Below are 18,834 nucleotides of genomic sequence, written 5' to 3' on the forward strand. Positions count from 1 at the left end.
AAGGAAGATATGTATACAGGAAAACTCAGCAAAATTATTAGAAACCTGGGGAAGTTTCTGAAATTACCCCTTATCCTTTATAATTTGTTTGACCTGCCAAGTCCCTCCTCCAGTCCCTCCTCCCTTCCATCTATTTAATGCATCAGTTGGCCATTGCACCAATATTGACAAAGATCTTGGATGCATATACAGCCATCTTTTTGATGGCTAAAGTCACATTGCCGCTCTCGTTCCCTTTATTTTGTCACCTTCCTTCGAAACCAGCCATATCATCATCATCATCATCATCATATGCTTCAATATTATTGAGAGCCACCATAAAAGGAAAGCAGAAGGAACCCATCAGTATAATCCCAACTAGCTGGTTTCACGCATTGAGTAAAGGCTCAATCTTTACCAATTAATATCAACCCATGACTCCCTCTTCTTCTTTTGTTTTTATGGTAATTTGTTGAGGGAGTAAAGGGTGGTGGTATATATTTGAGTACTATTTTGGCTGTGTTTGAATTAAGTTTTGTTCCAGTGCTATGGATCTTGGGAATTCTTGGGGGAGGACAAGTACTAGCCGTAGCAGTATTGTCAACTTCCACTATAAATCTAGTACTACTTGCTTTTCCAGATACTTAAGTTCACCGTCATCAGCTGCTATCTTGTCTACTGGCAGTTCAATTTCAGTTACCAAAATGGCTTCTTTTAATCCCTCCATTAAACCCTCTTCTCCTTTTTTCAATTCCAGCAGCTCTTCTGCTTTATTTGTCTAAAAAGAGAGCACATTTTGATAAACTCCTTTTCTTCCCTTTTTTTTCACTTTTTTTCCCTCTCTCTCTCTCTCTCTTTTCCTGAAAAGTTTTGAACTTTATTGGGATTTTGTTTCAAGGAAGCAAGAAAAATGATGTGTGTGTCATTACCTGGGTTGGCTAATCAACAGATGATGAAGGCTACTGCTGTCAATGCATCTTCAACAGCTATGGCTTCTTTGGGGATTTTTAGCAGGTAAATGATGTTTTTAGTTCAAGAAATGAAATGGGATTTGTTTAATTTTGATGAAAAGTGATTAATTTGTTATTGGTGTGGATAAGGGGTTTGATGGATATTACTGCAGTTTTCTATGTTGTTGTGATTGTTTATGTAAAGTTGTTGTTAGTGGGTAGAAGAAGCGTTTATGCTAGTAATGCTACTGCTACTAGGCAATCCCCAATAGGCCTTTTTTTCTTTACGATCATCAGGTGTGATTTTGATGGTCATGGTGGTGCATGTTGGATTGGAAATGAAAAAGGGAAGAGGAATCAATTGACTGCTACAACAACTGCAAAGGCACCCAAGAAGAGGAGGTTGAGCATTTCACCTCTGGCTTCTTCTGCTTTGGCAGATAATCAAAACTCGTCTAGAGCTAATTTCTATCAGGAGGTTGGATTAATCTTTCATGATAACGTCTTGGTTTTATTCAAGAATCTTGCTCCTTATGTTTTTGAGCCTTGGTTTAGACCATCACTTCGTGAAATCTATGATGTTGCATTTGGATTTTGCATTTATTAGCATCTGCAATTTATATCATATCGATTTTGGGTAAAAAGGTTAATTTTGATATGTGGGTTATTGTAATTTGATTATTCCATTTTTTCTCTAAAAGATTGAAATTTGGGATCTTTTGAGCTTTAGATATTTGATTGACCATTTGATGCTATTACCTCATACCAGGTGCTTAAGACTGCTAGGGAAAAGTTTACCCAGGAGATATCTTTCCAGTCCAAGGACAAAGATATCTCCCTTGCAAAGGTACTTTACAATCTCCCCCCGCATTTATCTTTTTGTTTGTTATTTAGGTTTAGTGGACTATATTTCAATTTTGCATCTTCGCTAAACCTTTTGATCTGTTGCAAGCAAGTGGAGGACTAACTTTTATTTTTGCATTGTGAAGTTTTGGCGTATTCAATTCCTGGTTAGGTGCCCCTATCCAGTGGCCAGTTGTTACGTTTGTGAGTAGTGTAAATACTAATATAGTTTAGGAGAGGTCTACTCCATGTATTCCTCACTTTTATATATGGAGTATAGGTGCTAGTGTTTCGTTTTTGTCTTGTAATTTCTATTTTTTGTGTGTAGCAATGACTCTTACATTTATTGTCTCACTTAATTGATTCAAGTAGGCTTTGCTTTATGTCGCTGCTGAAGATGAGGCTTTTATGTCATTCAACCGGGAGATGGATGCACAGTCCCTCCAAAAGGAAAGGAGAGAAACTTTACCACTGCATGATGTGGAAGATTGGGATTGCGTGGAGGCTTTGCCTCTTGCTGGAAAGAGCATAAGTCAGTGGCTAGCTGAGTTGGATGCTATTGCAAAGGAAGTGGAGGCAGAACTAGTTGAAAGAGAAATTGGATGTCATTTGGTTGAAGTTTTGGAGGCTGTAAACACAGTACTATTCAAGTCAAGGGGCTTCAAGAGGTCACCTGTACTGATAGATTCAAAGTGTGCATACTTGCACACAGTATTAAGTTCTGGATGCTGTAGTGGTATGTATACCTTTATACTGCTATGTTATAACATTTTTGTTGGATTTTTGGAATCTGAAGCACATGAATCCTCTTTCTTGTCTCCTTTTCCTCAAACACCTATTTGACTGATACTGTAATTACCTTTTTTGACAGCAATTTTGCTTAGCGTCATTTACATTGAGGTTTGTCGTAGACTTAAACTGACCATTGTGGGATCTCGAGTTGGGGAAGAATTTTTGATATGGCCTCCAACTGGGAACCCTGAGGTATGTTGGTTTTGAAACTCTAGTTTTACTGGGCAAGTTTGGAATGTCATGTATTCTTTTAATGATTCCATATTGCATTGGTAAGTTAGCCATGTATTCTTCAAACTCATCAGACTTTGTTACATCAACCCTTGCCCATTTTGTAGGAGCTATTCAGAGTAACCTCTGGACACAGCTTGTTTGGGGTTGTTAATGGAAAGTGCGTTAATGACCCAAGGTCAAAGGCCTCAGACATAAACAGCAACTCCCTTTCAGGGCTTGAAATTGCAACTAACCGAGATATAATTGGGATTGCTTTGGCCAATTTGATTGTAAGCTCTATCCCCACCTGTAGGTTTATGTTACATAGAATGAGCTAGCTTGTGTAAAATTTTCATATCTCCATTCTGAGATTCCTAAAATTTATTACTTTCTTCTCCTGACCCCCAATAATGTAAAGAGTAACAAAGGCTGAAATATATTTCAGAGGCTTTACTGGAAACGAGCTTCAAGAACAAATCATGGATTGATGCTGACTTCTCCACTTAGGCCTGCTGACAATCCTGATGAGAAATTTAACAATATTGATAGTTCAAATCGTCCTTTGTTGCGTCCACAAGATCTAAGGTACTGTCTTATACTCCATTCCTTGCGACACTATGTCATGTTGCTGGGGCATTGTTGTGCTAGTCCATAATGGTTCACTACAGTAATTTTACACAATTAGTATGATAAGGTGAGGCTTTGGATTTTCAGTGCTAACATGTTTTCCATCAAGAGTAATTGGGAGATGTGTCCTAACAGTTTGAGGTGGATTCCTGAACTTGTGGTAGAAAGATTCCTTCAAGCATGCAATATACCATTTTGTGTATCTTATGATAACCAACTTTAAGTGCATCATTCTGCTTTTGGAAAATAAATTTTTTGAATGGATCTTCTGGCTTCTTCACTTCAATTTGGTATTCTAGCATAGTTTATGACATAAATGGCAGCCAATGTTTGTCGAGTCTTGTATATTGCTATTGAATTGCTTCAATCCATCTCTTGCTGCTCTCATTTCATTTCCTTACTTCTGGAAGCTGCCTGACAACTTCGACCATGAATAATAGGAGAACTAATGGCACTGGTAGAATAAGAACCTTTTTTTATCAAGAAAATTGCTTGTGGTATTAAGGGCTTCCTTTTTTCCTTAGGTAGGAATGTTGGCATCTTTCTAGACACTGACGGTCTTCGATGAAGGTCTGTTTGATATGAGTAATTTTTATTCACTTGCCCATATAGGAAGAAGGTAGTATCAAGACTGTTGTGCTGTTTTATATGGTTTTTTGGTAATTTTCTAGACTAATTTAATTAATTAGAGGACTATTTTACTAACTTTTAGCAACCTTTATATTCAGGGAGCTGCGTAACTGTTGCATTCTTGAGGGTCTAAGATAGATTAACTGAACCCTTAAAAAGTGTAAACTTTACAGTTAAGGTCCATGTTGGGAGCTAGTTTCAATAGAAAGTTGACACAGCTAGTCATATTGTGGGTCTTTCACATGTATCTTTGTCCACTCATTGACAACCCAAAAAACCCGCTTTCTTCTTTTCTTTGCCGTATCTAGAGATCTAGCAGTTCATCAGTAGTTGCATACTTCTCAGCAGCCACCTTCCTACCATCCCACATTCATCACCTAAACAACAGGACAAGAAGGGACGTTATAGGGTATTAAGGCAAGAGGGAAGTAGAGGCTCAACGAATCATGATGGTGTTTAGGGATTTGTTGACTAGACTTCATGATATTGGCGGAGTGATAGGTTAACAAAAATCTCTGGTGATTTGAGTTTTTCTTTTCGCTTTTTCTTAATTAACTTTGCATGGGTAAGCAGATACGTCCCTGAAACCTATCATGTGCTTGCCATTTGACAATTTTCAGCTGAAATAACAGAGTGGCATAAAAGTGAGCTTGTAGGAGTTTATTGGGCAATCTGAGATTTTTAATACGTATTTGAATAACAGGAATTTTATTGGGAAAAGAGGTAATTCTACCTAATCATTGGCCCCACATCTAATTTATTATTGAAATTATTGATGTCACTTGTGTTGTTTTAGCAGCTAGTATCGTTATCTCTTCAATATATCTGAATATGTCTGTAGTTTTTGTTTCTGTAAGATCATGATAGATATAGCATTAGGAATATCATGCCTTGCACAATTAGGGCTGAAATCTGTATTCCAGTTGTAGCTAGTTGAGCTCCTGCAACTTCTGCAAAAACAAATGGGGAGAGGCCTTTATGACATTCTGCATATCTAAGCAGTGGATGCATTAAGATCTTTTGGTTAGAGTCTAATCTTGACCTGAATTATTCAATAAAACTATGCTTTTGATGTGCTTTTATATGTTTACTTTTCAGTTGGCTATTCAATCAATTTTTCACTTCATGCAGGCTTCATATTTGACTTGAGATTTTTTTCCTCCTTGGTTTTTGTGTACATTTATGGCAATAGTCAAGTGCTACATGCAAATCCTCTAGACAAAATCCAAGAAGGAAAAGAAATTGCAAATCAAATGCATGTAACATTTGACTCTTGTGATAAATGCAATTCCTTTTGTTTCCTATTCCGTGTTCTGGGAACTGCTTAACCACAGCAATCTACTTTTAGTATCTGTTAAACATAGTTGTCCTGCTGATTTCTATTTTTAGCATGTTTGTTGATCTAGATTCTTGCTCTACGAATGCATAGCATATGTTTAATCTGTCAATGATTGGTATTGCTTCTAAAATTGATATTTGGAGGAAGAACCTGACTTTGCTCTTAGGTTGTATATTATAATTACTGTGCATATGATAATAACATGGCGCCTTGAAAACCTTTTAGGCTGGCTATCATGGCTTCGCAAAGATTGCTAATATTGCAGCCCCACAATTGGGCATTGAGGAGAGACTATGGCATGATGTTGTACTATAGTAGGTAAGACAAGTTAATCTGGACTTCTGATTTTAGCTATTTGTTGCCTTGGCATGATTACACTAACTATTATCTTATGATCTGTTGTATACTAGGGAATATGAGGAGGCAGTTCGGGAGCTTAGCATTTGTATGGTCTTTGCCCCAGAAGAAGAGTCAGAAGTTTTAGAACCATTTGTTGAAAAATTACATTTACTGCAGCTTGAATCATCATGGAAATCTTTGGGGCATAAAGGTCGGTTGTCAATTTCTTGACTTGTTCCAGGGATGTCCTTTTCCTGAATCATACAAAATACAGCTCTTAATAGAACGGAGTGTGTTCGATTTAGCTGTAATATATTTTACTCCAGTAGATGTACCTGTGAACCATGTTTCAGTTGCATGGCTTTAGCAATTGGAGCGATTAGATCGATGTATATGTATGATATAAATAACTTGTAGAAACTTTGGGAAGCACTTGAGAAATGGTCCAGAGTTATCTATTGACAATTCTCTCAGGAAAGATATTTCTGTTGTGTCCATATATAGCCATACCAGCCATGCAAGTATATTGTATATGTTATTAACCAATTGAGAAGTTGGGGGATGCTGAGAGCCTTCTGTACTCACTTTTAGTCCTTGGTGGGATGTTGGTTTCGTCCTGGCCATTATGTCCTGAAAGTAGCATCTGTTTCTTCCATATTTTACACATACTCCACCAGATAGAAAGTACACTGCAATGTCAATTTGACAAAAATAGTGGAGCAAATTTGACCTGTCTCTGGACCCTTGAATGATACCAGAATGTTGTAATTTACGCTATCAATCCCTATCCAAACCTGCTGAGTGTTTTGACAAAGGTGAATTAAATGCTGGAGGCGGTAGGCTGGTAGCTGTTGTACAAATCTTCAGTGGTAATGCCAATTGCCAAACTAGAACAGTACTTTATTTATAGCTTGTGATATCATTCAAGCTCTTGTTTCTGCTGCACAGTCCAGATGCCCGTCAACTGGTTAATCATGTTTCAGCCTTACTATTGACCTTTAAGTTCTCATTCTTAGCTGACTGGTGCATCCCATATGAACGATGGCAGAGCTTTCATTAATAACAACACATTACATCACTGGAGCAACTGCAGCTCCTTCATTTTTGGCTAATCTATTCAGCCAACTTGGAAAAGATTGTCTCCAAGCAATATCAGCAACTAAAGTTTAAGGCAAATTTTGCCGAGTGATGCGCCACAAAAATTCCTTCCCTTTTGATGAAGGAGAAGGAACAATTACACAAGTCATTGCTAAGGCTCAGTATGTCAAATAATGCAGCATTGGCCAAAGGATCATCCATATTTTCCAATTTGATCTTCTCAATCACCACCTTGCAGTCAATCTGATTGTATGACTATACTCTGCCAACCATTCTGTCTAGCTACTATAAGAGCTAAACCCGGGCATTTCCTTTCATTGCTAAAGTGAATCAGATTTCTAGACTTCCATATGAACATTTTACCTTTTTTTTTTCAGAGACGATAACTATTGTATAACCTATCTATTCTAAACTACTGGGGAAGGAGAGTCTAAAGAGATTTTGTATTAGGAACTAATAAATACATAGATCTCACTAGATCAAGAGAGTGCTATGGCACAATTCTTAAATTTTTTTTTCCGTAAGTGAGATTTGAACATTTATTTACAGTTCAAGCAGGATCTTAAGACCCACCTTGGTTCTATATGAACATCGTTTTACTTATTCCTCAGAAAACACGAAATAGGTTTTTCTGATTACATTCCACCATCAGGTTTACCAATGATAGGGTACCCCTATACGGCCTTATCAATCATGTCGCCTGTCAATTTCACTTGATGTCATTATCCACTTCCTGGCTTGCAAGATGATGCAAACAAGTGGATAACATTTAGGTGCTAATTAGGTCACGTAGAAGTGATGTTCTGTCACAAGTATCCTATCCTTTATATTAAGCACTATAATAGTAGCAGGTGAAAACAACGTTAATCCACTAATGCAGCAACATGCTTGTCTCTCTCAAATATTGCTTTACTGGGTAGTTTATACAGGCAATTCACCAGCTTTTCTTCATGAGAAAGGCATTTTCATTACTTTCTCGAGCAAATCTTTGTACCCATTTTCTTCTCCCCACGTCACAAAAAGTTATCAACAGCTGCATTTGAGGTCTACGTTCAAGTCAATTACATCAGACAACTACGGTATTGAGATACATTTCATGTGGCTCCTAAAACACATTATATGAACTGGATTAAAAGGATCAGTCATTCTAAAATTAGGATTCATTTCCTATTGCAAATATTCGCTTGTTACATTATCATATTTCAATGGATTGACGTAATTGTGTGTGCATATTTCTATTCTAAAATATTCGCTTGTTACATTATCATATTTCTATTGTGTGTGCATTCTCATAATCAGGGGCGGATTTAAAGGGGGCACTGGGGATTCCTATAATACTTCTATAATTTTGACATAATTTTAACGGTGCCCCCAGAATTTTTTTTAAAAAAAATGTGAAAGAAGGGTCACAAAATTTATATCATTCACTTTCCTCCTCTAGTCCTCATTTTCCCCCAATAGGGCCAAGTACCAATTATATTGGTCATTACTTTTGGTCCCACTCCCCAAGTTCCATTTACTCCTCTGGTCCCCATTTCACTTCACAACCCATGGCTCCTCTTCTTCCACACCCAACTAACTACTCTTTCTTTTTATCACTTCATCCAATCATCATTAATCATTTACTTCCTTTGTTCCCACTCCCCAATTTCCCCTTCCTCCTCTAGCTCTCGGTTGTCCCCACTCCCCAATATGTAAACCGTTATCAAAATATAAAAACTCGTCGTGAACAATTGTAAATAGTTTAGTTTGTTTTCGAAATAAAATTATTATTACATTAATAATTTTGAGTTTGTCTTTTTATGTTTTTAATGGAATATACATATCATTTGTACTTGTTGGTAATTTTTTTTTGGCTTAAAAATTTAGAAAAAGAGTAGATAAAAAATTTTAGTGTTATTTTTGCCCCCACTAAGATTTTTTTCTGGCTCCGCCATGAGTCATAATGGTGGTGTTTTTTCAAAATCAGACTTACCCCACATCAGATTGAAAAAAAAAAACTATTGGAAGACTTTGTAGAGAAATGTGAAGAAACTTTGGTTAATCGTGATTTTAAATTAATTTAAGCAATTTAATGAATAGACTAGATGTGGATCATACTATTATGATTCAAGGGCCCGCATAGGACTAAAGATTTTAATAGATATAAGAAACGAATTTTTGATATTTTTGTGTACATATATAACGTGTAGATAAAATTAAGGAATGAATGCATGCACAGCCAAGAGGTGTGATATAAATTTATTTTTAGTAATTGCAAAAGAAAAGTGAAATTAGTGGGTATCTAGAACTAAATTCGAATCCAGATCTGAATCACCAAGTTCTCACCAGGATCCAACTTGCTTACAATCTTATCTGCCTCCCTAGTATACAGATGGCAGCTGATCAAATACCCTAAAAAAATCTTTCTTTTTAAACCTTAACCTGCATTGTTAAATTTTTTACCAAACCCTATCCAGTAAACCTGCTGTTTTTAACTTTCATTACCATATTCTCTTATTTCATGTTCACATTATCCATCGCGTACCTTCTATGTGCTAATCTAAATAATTCAACAAAACATAATTAGCTTTTATCAAACTAAAATCAATGCACATTATGTTAAATCAATACACTAAGTAGAATTTTAAACTTGGGTAGAGTCATAAAGAAATTCAACATTTTATGAAAGGTAAATTTAACAGTCTTCCAAAAGAAAATTCAAACAACTATTCCATATTTTTCAATAAGGAGCTGTACAAAAAACATGATGGAATTTAAACTAAGCCATTTTATTTGTTTATTTCCTAATTGTTTTACTTTCTTGTTTTGTTGTCCTGTTTGTTTCTATATTAGATTGACAAATCTCAAGTCAATTTTTTATTTACAATTGTATTTATTTAGGAAATTTAACAATCTATAAATACTATTAGAGTAATAGATTATCACTTGAAGAGTTGAGTTGAGTTGAATCGAGTTATGAAATAGAGGGAAAGCCTCTAATTTGAGAGTTGTGAGTTGCCGTAAGTCAAAAGCTACGACTTGATATTATTATTATTATTGAGTTTTAAGTTAATTAGTTTTAAGTGTTTGTTTGCGTGATTATTCTTCTCCTCTTTCCACATATTTTATATGCGTTAGAATTACTTCTGGTGTGCGTGAGGTTTTTGTGCCAATGTAACATGACAAATAATAGTCTACAAGATATATATATATATATATGTACGAATTAAACACAAATTAAAGAGAATATGCAAGTTTTATAGGGGTATTAATTCCTCAACAATATACAAAACTAAGGCTTCAAAAAATTAGTTTTTGTTATTTGTTTGTGCTTTGTATTAATTTGCTTAAAGCTGCCTAAGGCTTATTTTTGCTTCGTGTTTCACAGTCTAATTGATCAAAAGGCAAGTCCTTTTAGGTAGGGGCATGAGACGTCAATCACGAACAGTTTGCATGTGGATTTTATGATAAGAACTTCACTTAGTTTAATTAGGATTGGTTGATTGTTAGAATTCCCCTCATATTTACAATATATATATATATGTCTATCTGTATATACATATAAAGTATCAAGTTTTTATAATTCTCTTATTAAATTCTATTTAAGTTATGTGATTGTAACTCCTTGTCAAGACCAAACTCTAACGGATTGCCCATTAATCGTCATCAACCATGGGGTCGAGCACTCACACCCACTGCTGTCCCTCCCCTAATGCTATTTAGGGAGCAGCTGGGATGACTTGGGCCATCTTTTATTTCCCCTTTCAGAATAATTATGATAGAGTAAGACTATGCTAAGACATAAAATATTCGATGGCATAATGGTCATTTTGTTGATTGCATGGACAGAAAGTTAAAATTAATGCGTGACTGTTAGCCTTTAGGGGATACTTTGTGTATTTCATGATTACAGGGAGTGACTTGCTATTCACTTCTAATTACAAGGGGACATTTTATATTTAAGGAATTATTTTTTGACAAATGAGACGGTTGAATATACTACAGGCTAAAAATCCCTTTTTTGGCCCCAAATTATTGTGAAATCTATAATTTAGAAAATAATTTTATTGCACTTCTACAATGTAATATATATATGAGATAAAAAATATGACTAAAAGTAAGTTTAGGGAATTTTTCACAAAATTTTCTAAAAACATACTACTACTATTTAAAGAAAACCATTGATTTGAGAGCTAATTTGTTTAATTTAGTTTCTGAAATTGAAGCGGTAACAACTAAATTGGATAACACGTTAGCTTAGTCGATTTCTTAATCAGAATTTCATGCTCAGTCCAAACTTAATCCAAGATTAGCCTAGTCCAACTGACTCTCCTAGATATCATAAGGCCTTGCTTACATTCGCAGCAATTTAATTGGGCTCATGTGGGTTCAAATGGGCTTGAAACTTGGCATGGGTTAAATATGCAACCCGTATCAATTGAAAACGAAACATTGGTCAATAAGACCGTCCGGGACCCGAATTTGATAATTTCAAGGGATACTTTGCTGTGCCATTTTCTTGATTCTTTCCAACCCACAAAACAATCAATAATAACAAAAGCAAACATTTGTGCTAGGAGGTTAATTTTGGGCAAAAAAAAGTTAGAAAAACACAACAATAAACTCATCAAATGGCTGAAAAATGATGCGAAAGTGTGAGTTTTTCTTCGTATTTTTTGGCAAAGAAGGCAATAGGGGTGGGGAGAGGAGATGTATAGCCCCTCTTTTATTCTGTCCTATTTATGGGAAAAAAAGAAAAAAAAAACTCACTTCTCAAAGAGCAACCATCGATTTGTCTTTCTATCGTGTAGCCAAGGAGTAAACCTAATCTAACCAAAAGTTCCCCATTTTACTCATTCAAAGTACAATTGTCATGTGGGGTAAACAAATTGTGTGTAAGAGCATCCACAATGCTATTACACACCTTGTGGAGTGTAATCCACATGCCACGTCAGCATTCCACTTTCTCCTCTTTTATTACACTTTCACTCATAATGGATTACACTCCATAAGGTGTAATAACATGGGTTCACAATTGAATCAAATATTTATTTTAATAATGCATAACTCATATCCCATAAATAAATAAAGTAAATTTTAAAAATAATTTTGTTATTTTTAAAAAAATAAAGTACTAACTTTCATTAAATTTTTTACATTTTGAATTTTTTATTTTCTAAAAATGATTTTATTAATTTTTAAGTTTGAATAATATATATTTTTCTATCTTTCAAAAATAATATATTTTTTTTTCAAAAATAATTATGCAGGAAATTAAACAAATATTTGGAAACTTATAATACCTCCATAACCCATACCAAAGTTATAATACCCCGATGTGTAGTGATTTCCCATATTTGGATTAAAATAAGGAGGTGGAGGATACATGGGAATTGGATATGAAAAATTTGGCAGATTTTGAAAATTTGATGGATGATTGGAAGTGGATAAATTTAGGGGAAATGCATAATTTTGCACATTTGTAGGAATACCAGAAAATGGGTAATTTGGAAAATTTTGGGGGTTTTGATTTTGTGAGGATGATGAATTTTCTATATTTGGAGCATTTAACATATTTGTAAAATTACTAAAATTTTCATCCATAATCACAAAAAATGAATTAAATGAGTGAGAGAGTAAAAGTGTGTGAGAGAGTAAAAGAAATAATAGAGTAGAATAGTGAGATATGTTTTAAAAAAAGTATAGTGTGTTTATATAGAAGGCTAAAATCTAACCGTTGGATATAACCGTTGGAAAGCTAAAATATGCTGTGTGCTGGCAAATTTACCGTTGAAGCTAAAATTGGACGTAACCATTGGTGGCTAGAATTATTTTACATTTAATCATGGATCCCACCTTCTAATGGATTACACGCATCATATCCATGATGCGTGTAATCTCCATGACACGGCTCTAATGGGAGACCGTGTCATGGAGCGGTGTAATGGAGGGCCATTACACCCGCGCTGTGGATGCCCTGAGAAGAAATCAAAGGAAAGAGGTTTGATTTGTTTCCTTTGATTTGACATTGAAGGAAGAAGAAGACATAAGCGACTGTTTGTAAGAGCACATGACTTGCTCTTTTTTTGCGTCTGAGAGAAGAGAGGAAGAAAGCGACAACAAAGAGAAACAAAGGAGAAGAGTTGGAGCCAAAATGTCATAACAACCCTTAATAGTGACCTACTGTTTTGAGGAGATGTTATAATGCCCTTAGTCAAAAGTCAAAAGTCAAAAGTCGTAATTAACCCTTAATAATGCCCTTAGTTATCTCTAGAAGAACAAAGTTGTAATTAAAAGTCAAAAGACCCTTTAATAGTAATGAATTGTTCGGTCAAATATCTAAGGGCATTACTAGCAAAGGGTTAATTTGCACAATAGTCCCTCTCCCACATTCTAACATGTGGATCAACGTGGGAGAAGTCTTGAGTTTTTCTATATATGCAAGAAATGATATCCGACATGTGTTATGAGTGTTAATATCCAAAGTTAAATCAAACTAGAAAACGAGGGTGGAAGGGACAATTAAACATATGTCTATCAATCTTAGCCGCTATTCTTATTAAGCATTTTTTTGGGTGCTTAATCGAATGAATGGGAGGATTCGAATCCGAAACCTCCTACTTGCACTTTCTCCTCCAAAATCATTCAATCCATTCTTCACTTTATTCTTATTAAGTTGATTTCCCGAAAAAGCGATGAATTTTATGGGACAAAGGGAGTATATATGACCAACAGAATTTAGATTCACCAATTTCAAATTTCCAAATTTAATTGGAAATCGGTTGGTAATTCAATAATTCTCACATTTCGTTACCACTCCCCTTCCAAGGGGTATATATGCCACTTTTCAAAAACTCAGGGGTGTAAATAATTTTACCCTAAAACTAAGGGAGTTATATTTGTAGGTTTGGCTTGGGCATTTTCCAAGTTCAAAACCCCGCGGCTAGAGTACAGTTGATCAACGTACGCCTCGTGGAAATGGGCTGCGCCTGCAACCCTTTCTGCCTCTCCCCACGACCGTCCGCCACGACAACCGCCGTCACCATCACCATCACCACCACCAAAGCCTTCCCTGTCTTCTCTGCCTCTCTCAACCCTTCTCAGCCACCACATACTAAACCCTTCTTTCTCCACCTCTTCTCTCGCTCTCCCCAACCCTCTAAACCTCATCAAAACCCCACTTTTCCCCTGCCCAAAATCTTCTCTTCCTCCTACAACAACAACAACAATAGTTCAGGCGGCGGATGTGGTGGGGGACGTGGTGGTAATGGAGATAATGATGATTGGAATAGTTTTTTCAATTTTGACAAAAACCCATTATTCCTCTGCCTTTTTTCTCGTAGTTTAGCCAATCAAGATGACATTTTTGTTACTAACTTGAATTTAAGGACATTGTTTCTGTTCTTGATATCTGCATCAGCTTCAATTAGTTATTGCTTTTCTTTAGCCTCGTTAGCAGAAGCAAAAACAGCTGAGAAAGAAAAAGGAGGAGAAGATATAGTAGTTTTTGAAATCAGGGGTGGGAAGAAAATTGGGTTGGTGCCAGATTATGCAAAGGATGAGTTTATTGGTCCTAAAACTATTTGGTCATTTTGGAGATGCTGGTGGGAGAAAGGGGATAGGATTTCAATGGGAAATTTGTGGGTTCAGTGCAAGGATTTGGTGACGAATTTGCTGTTGCCAGAAGGGTTCCCAGAGAGTGTTACAAGTGATTATTTGGAGTATTCACTTTGGAGAGGAGTTCAAGGTGTTGCTGCCCAAATAAGTGGGGTTCTGGCCACTCAAGTAAGGCTCTTTTTCTTGCATTTTCGTGATCTTGTTTTCGTTTTGTCTTTGCTGCTATAGCGTTGCATTTTGTATTGGAATATTTGTTAGGATATGGTAGTTCTCTAAAGCTAAATGAATAAGAACAGAATCAAAACTAGGTGTAGTTACAAGTGGGACATTGAATGCTAAAGTTTAATTGTGATAATACAAGACTCTTAGACGAAAAGCTAATAGAGCATTCAGTAATAGCTGGAGAGAGCACGTGCACATTGAGTGTGCTATAATCTGTCAATTGGAGAAATGTTCATTCTTTGGCAAAGACTATAGGCGTGGAAAAATGATCCTTCATGTGAGAGTCTGACATTTATGTTTTTGGGTTTTTGAACCACTTTTTGGATTTCTGTCCATCATGCTTTATTGGGTTATACGAGGAATACGAGTATGCAATTATGCACCTACATTTCCTTCCCTTCTACAGATGACAGAGATACCTCTAAGCACATTGATTAGTGTTGTTCATGAATACTGGCTTAATCAAGTTTTGACTTAAATGTATCGAAGGAATGAAAACTCGAGGCTTTACCACTTTTGTAATATTAGAGGCTAAATTGACACTAACAGTAGAATTAAGGAACTAACAGTAGATTTGAGGAACCAACTTTGCTAACTTTCCTGTCAGACTTATAAATTTTGTATGTCATTGCATATTCATTCGGTGCGTGACTGTCAAATTATGTGAAGCCTGCCATACATGGATGACAATTCGGACATATACTTTATCCCTCAAAATGGGTTTTTTTAAGCCTTTGACTGGACTTTTAAAGCTTATGCTGTAATTTAAATACTAGGCCTTGCTTTATGCTGTTGGATTGGGTAAAGGAGCCATTCCAACTGCAGCGGCTGTGAATTGGGTGCTCAAGGATGGAATTGGGTACCTCAGCAAGATACTATTTTCAAATTATGGGAGGCATTTTGATGTCAATCCGAAGGGCTGGAGGTTGTTTGCAGACCTCTTGGAAAATGCAGCTTTTGGATTGGAGATATTGACTCCTGCATTTGCACATCTTTTTGTTCCCATTGGTGCTGTTGCTGGAGCAGGAAGATCTGCAGCTGCACTTATCCAGGTGAGCTCAAGTATTCTTGTAGCCAATGGCATATTTTATCCTGGTAAGCATTTTCTACTCGTTTAGTATGCTGGCTGGAACAGCCATTCCGACTTTGTTGTCATTTTGCTGTGTTTGTTATGATTAATTAGATTTAGGAAAGCTGATTATTACTAAGTCCTAGACTACATAGTCTGCACCGGGGCTTAAGGTAGATTCCTACTTTAACTAGAAAGAAAAAAACTGGATGCCTCTAACTTGCCCTCAAATGCTCTGATTTTTTCTCACTTCACTTTGCTGCAAGCCCACAGATGTTACTAGTTGTTGTAAGCTGGAGAATAGTGTGTTGTGATTCATTTAACATTATTATCGGTAAATGTGGGTGTTCATATCAAATTCATTTATGTTTTTAGTGTGTTGTGATTCATTTAACATTATTAGCGGTAAATGTGGGTGTTCATATCAAATTCATTTATGTTTATGCCAAACTGATGTATGATAATATTTTTATCAAACATGAAATTGACCAACCACTAAAGTATAATGAGAATTTTCTTTTTGATTTAAATTGACAAACCATGAAATGAGAATGAGCATGGGGTAGGAAACTTCTTCAGGCTAGAATATGCATTCCACTTGAAGCTGTTGGATCCAACAAGTGCTGCCTTATTTTTAAATGTCTTATTGAATGCAACGTATATAGTACATGGTTGCTTGCTAAAACAAGAAACTCTTTGAACTGACAGGCTGCAACAAGAAGCTGTTTCTATGCTGGCTTTGCAGCTCAGAGAAATTTTGCTGAGGTAAGCTTTTCTTGGTAAGACTTATATTCAAGAATTTGCTTGCTTAGGTTTTGGGAAGTAAGAAGCTTCTCTAGGACCATATGGATTTTGAGTATTTCATTTCCAATGATATGTTGACTACCTGCTTGCTAGTTATCCTACGAGCAATAGTCTTCTAATGGAATAATTGATGTAGGTAATAGCAAAGGGAGAAGCTCAGGGAATGGTGAGCAAATCTGTTGGAATTCTGCTTGGCATAGCCGTAGCTAACTGCATTCAATCTTCTACCCCTCTGGCTCTTGCTACTTTTGGTGTCGTAACATGGGTCCACATGTTCTGCAATCTGAAATCATATCAGTCCATACAATTGAGGACTTTCAACCCATACCGTGCAAGTACTTTTCTGCCCCTATTGAGATAGATTAACTAATGGATTAATTTTTCCTACACTGACAGTGTATACACTGTTAACCTTGGATGAATGACAACTATGCAAATTTTGAATATGAAATCCAACTTTTGTAGATGTGTCATGGATCCAACGGTGATGGTGTATATATTGTCACTATATATAAGTTTTACTCTTTACTAATTGGTTTTGCATGGCTGTTATTATTTGTTCTATATCCATTTGAAAGACCGTGTGTGTAGAGTTTGATGATGTTTAAATTGGCTTTACATTTGCACTCCATCTATTATCTAGTATTGGGATCCTACTACAAATATTTATTTGGTAAGTTATTGTGCCGATATAATTTAGGATGGTTTGTGAAGTATAATTCCTAACTGTGGAGGATTTGTTACAATAATGAAGGGTTAAAGTAGGAACATGGTTAACATTGAAATTGTAGTTATACACGTCATGTCATCCTGTGGGTTTGGGAATTGTAGCAGTGTTGAGTTATACCTATTTATAGCATGATAAAAGTCTGCTTGTAGTCGATTTCAGTATTGTACACTTATATTTCCCACCATGAAATGATTGCATAGGTAAGAAGCATATGGAATGTCCAAAATGAAACTCTTGCACTAAATAAAATACTACATGAAGTAAATTACGGTTGTCACAAGAATGGCATGGTTATAAATGATCCACCATGTTTATCTACAGCAGATTTAAAAAAAAAAAAAAGCCTCTTGAAAACTTACAATTCTTGATTCTCCACCTGCTCACCTGGGCCTGACCACTTTAAGTGGAGTTGCTTTGAAAAGAAGAAAGTGACAGACCAGATCAGGTGATCCATGCATTGGAAGTGGATTAACCAAAATAAGTATTTAACACAGAAAAAAAGGTTGCAATATCCAAGACAATCCTTTCTTGAAAGCAAGGGTAGAATTCTTGATTTATATTCTTTGTATTCCGGTACTTTTTGGGAGTTCAAATTGGACTGGAATTGGGATTGTGTTACACAGTAATTAAGAGAGTTTCTTTAGTACACAATTCCAATTTCATTTCGCATAAAAAACCAAACATACTAGCCTGAAGATTTTTTTTTTCCATGGCTTGCAACTTATTACATTAATTTCAGAATTTTATTTCATTTTATAGGTTTTGTTTTCAAATGAGTATCACATTATTGTATTCATTTTCCTACAAATTAAAGGATTTCTTTGACTTGTTTCCATTATTGTCCGATTTTGCTCCACAGGTTTGGTCTTCAGTGAATATCTGCTCAGTGGTCTAGTTCCTTCAGTTAAAGAGGTCAACGATGAGGAGCCGCTTTTTCCTGCTGTTCCAATTCTAAATACAAAGCCTGCAGATAGCGTAAGTTGCAATTGATTTTTTTTATGCTATTGGTGTATATATTTGGTTTATGTGATCTCCATAATGGTTATCTTTTCCTGTCCCTTATCATGAATGCTATAAGTAAAAGTGGATGAATGATTGCAAGAATATTGACAGCAAGAGATACTAGATAAACTGATTATGTGTATTAGTTTGGCATTGTGACATTACAGCCTCTTCTCCTTTTCTTCAGATTTAAATGAAAGCATATATAAGCATTAGAAGTTTTGAGAAGCTAAATGCTGTTTTGAGAAGAATCTTGAAGGCTGCTTCTTCATTATCGTGTTTCAGCGTAACATAAGCTAAAAGCAGAAGTAAAGGCAAAGCATAGCACTGCAAAACAAATTTTGACATTTAAAAGGGGTACACTAAGCTGTTTCTAGGACACTAAGAACAAGCTTTAGCCCCAAATAGTAGGTGGTTACCTTACTGGTTAGTTTCATAATGTATAAATCTATGGTCTAAACTTGTTATCGTTTACTAGGATCATTCGTTTTGGTATTCTGGTCTCCTGGTTGTAGAGGAGCAACACCAGTCTTACCATTGTAGATTTTCTACTTCTGTCTTCCTTTGTATGCTGCTTTTGCAATAGTCTAAAATGAAA

General features: G+C 35.8%; 2 protein-coding genes across 3 annotated transcripts in view; both read left to right on the plus strand.

The window, feature by feature from the left end:
* The first annotated feature begins 203 nt into the window (after nucleotides 1-203).
* Nucleotides 204-6,209, plus strand: LOC113779059. 2 transcript variants are annotated; one of them, XM_027324476.1, is made up of 9 exons: nucleotides 204-993; nucleotides 1,227-1,407; nucleotides 1,699-1,776; nucleotides 2,145-2,508; nucleotides 2,644-2,756; nucleotides 2,903-3,067; nucleotides 3,223-3,362; nucleotides 5,599-5,691; nucleotides 5,784-6,209. In XM_027324476.1, the coding sequence occupies exons 1-9, from the start codon at nucleotides 890-892 to the stop codon at nucleotides 5,941-5,943; spliced, it is 1,398 nt and encodes a 465-aa protein (XP_027180277.1). In that variant the 5' UTR covers nucleotides 204-889; the 3' UTR covers nucleotides 5,944-6,209. The 2 variants fall into 2 exon arrangements, with proteins under 2 accessions (XP_027180277.1, XP_027180278.1); XM_027324477.1 differs by lacking the exon at nucleotides 1,227-1,407 and having other exon boundaries at nucleotides 910-993.
* A 7,561-nt stretch (nucleotides 6,210-13,770) lies between these two features.
* LOC113780269 (protein root UVB sensitive 1, chloroplastic-like) overlaps nucleotides 13,771-18,834 on the plus strand; it is a 12,248-nt gene continuing 7,184 nt past the window's right edge. The window contains exons 1-5 of the mRNA XM_027326083.1: nucleotides 13,771-14,577; nucleotides 15,408-15,683; nucleotides 16,409-16,465; nucleotides 16,641-16,839; nucleotides 18,094-18,209. Of these exons, the coding sequence (XP_027181884.1) occupies nucleotides 13,771-14,577; nucleotides 15,408-15,683; nucleotides 16,409-16,465; nucleotides 16,641-16,839; nucleotides 18,094-18,209 (1,455 nt within the window). The remainder of the gene's footprint in view (nucleotides 14,578-15,407; nucleotides 15,684-16,408; nucleotides 16,466-16,640; nucleotides 16,840-18,093; nucleotides 18,210-18,834) is intronic.

The sequence above is a fragment of the Coffea eugenioides genome, chromosome 8 (assembly GCF_003713205.1).
Source record: "Coffea eugenioides isolate CCC68of chromosome 8, Ceug_1.0, whole genome shotgun sequence".
In the NCBI taxonomy this organism is placed as follows: domain Eukaryota; kingdom Viridiplantae; phylum Streptophyta; class Magnoliopsida; order Gentianales; family Rubiaceae; genus Coffea; species Coffea eugenioides.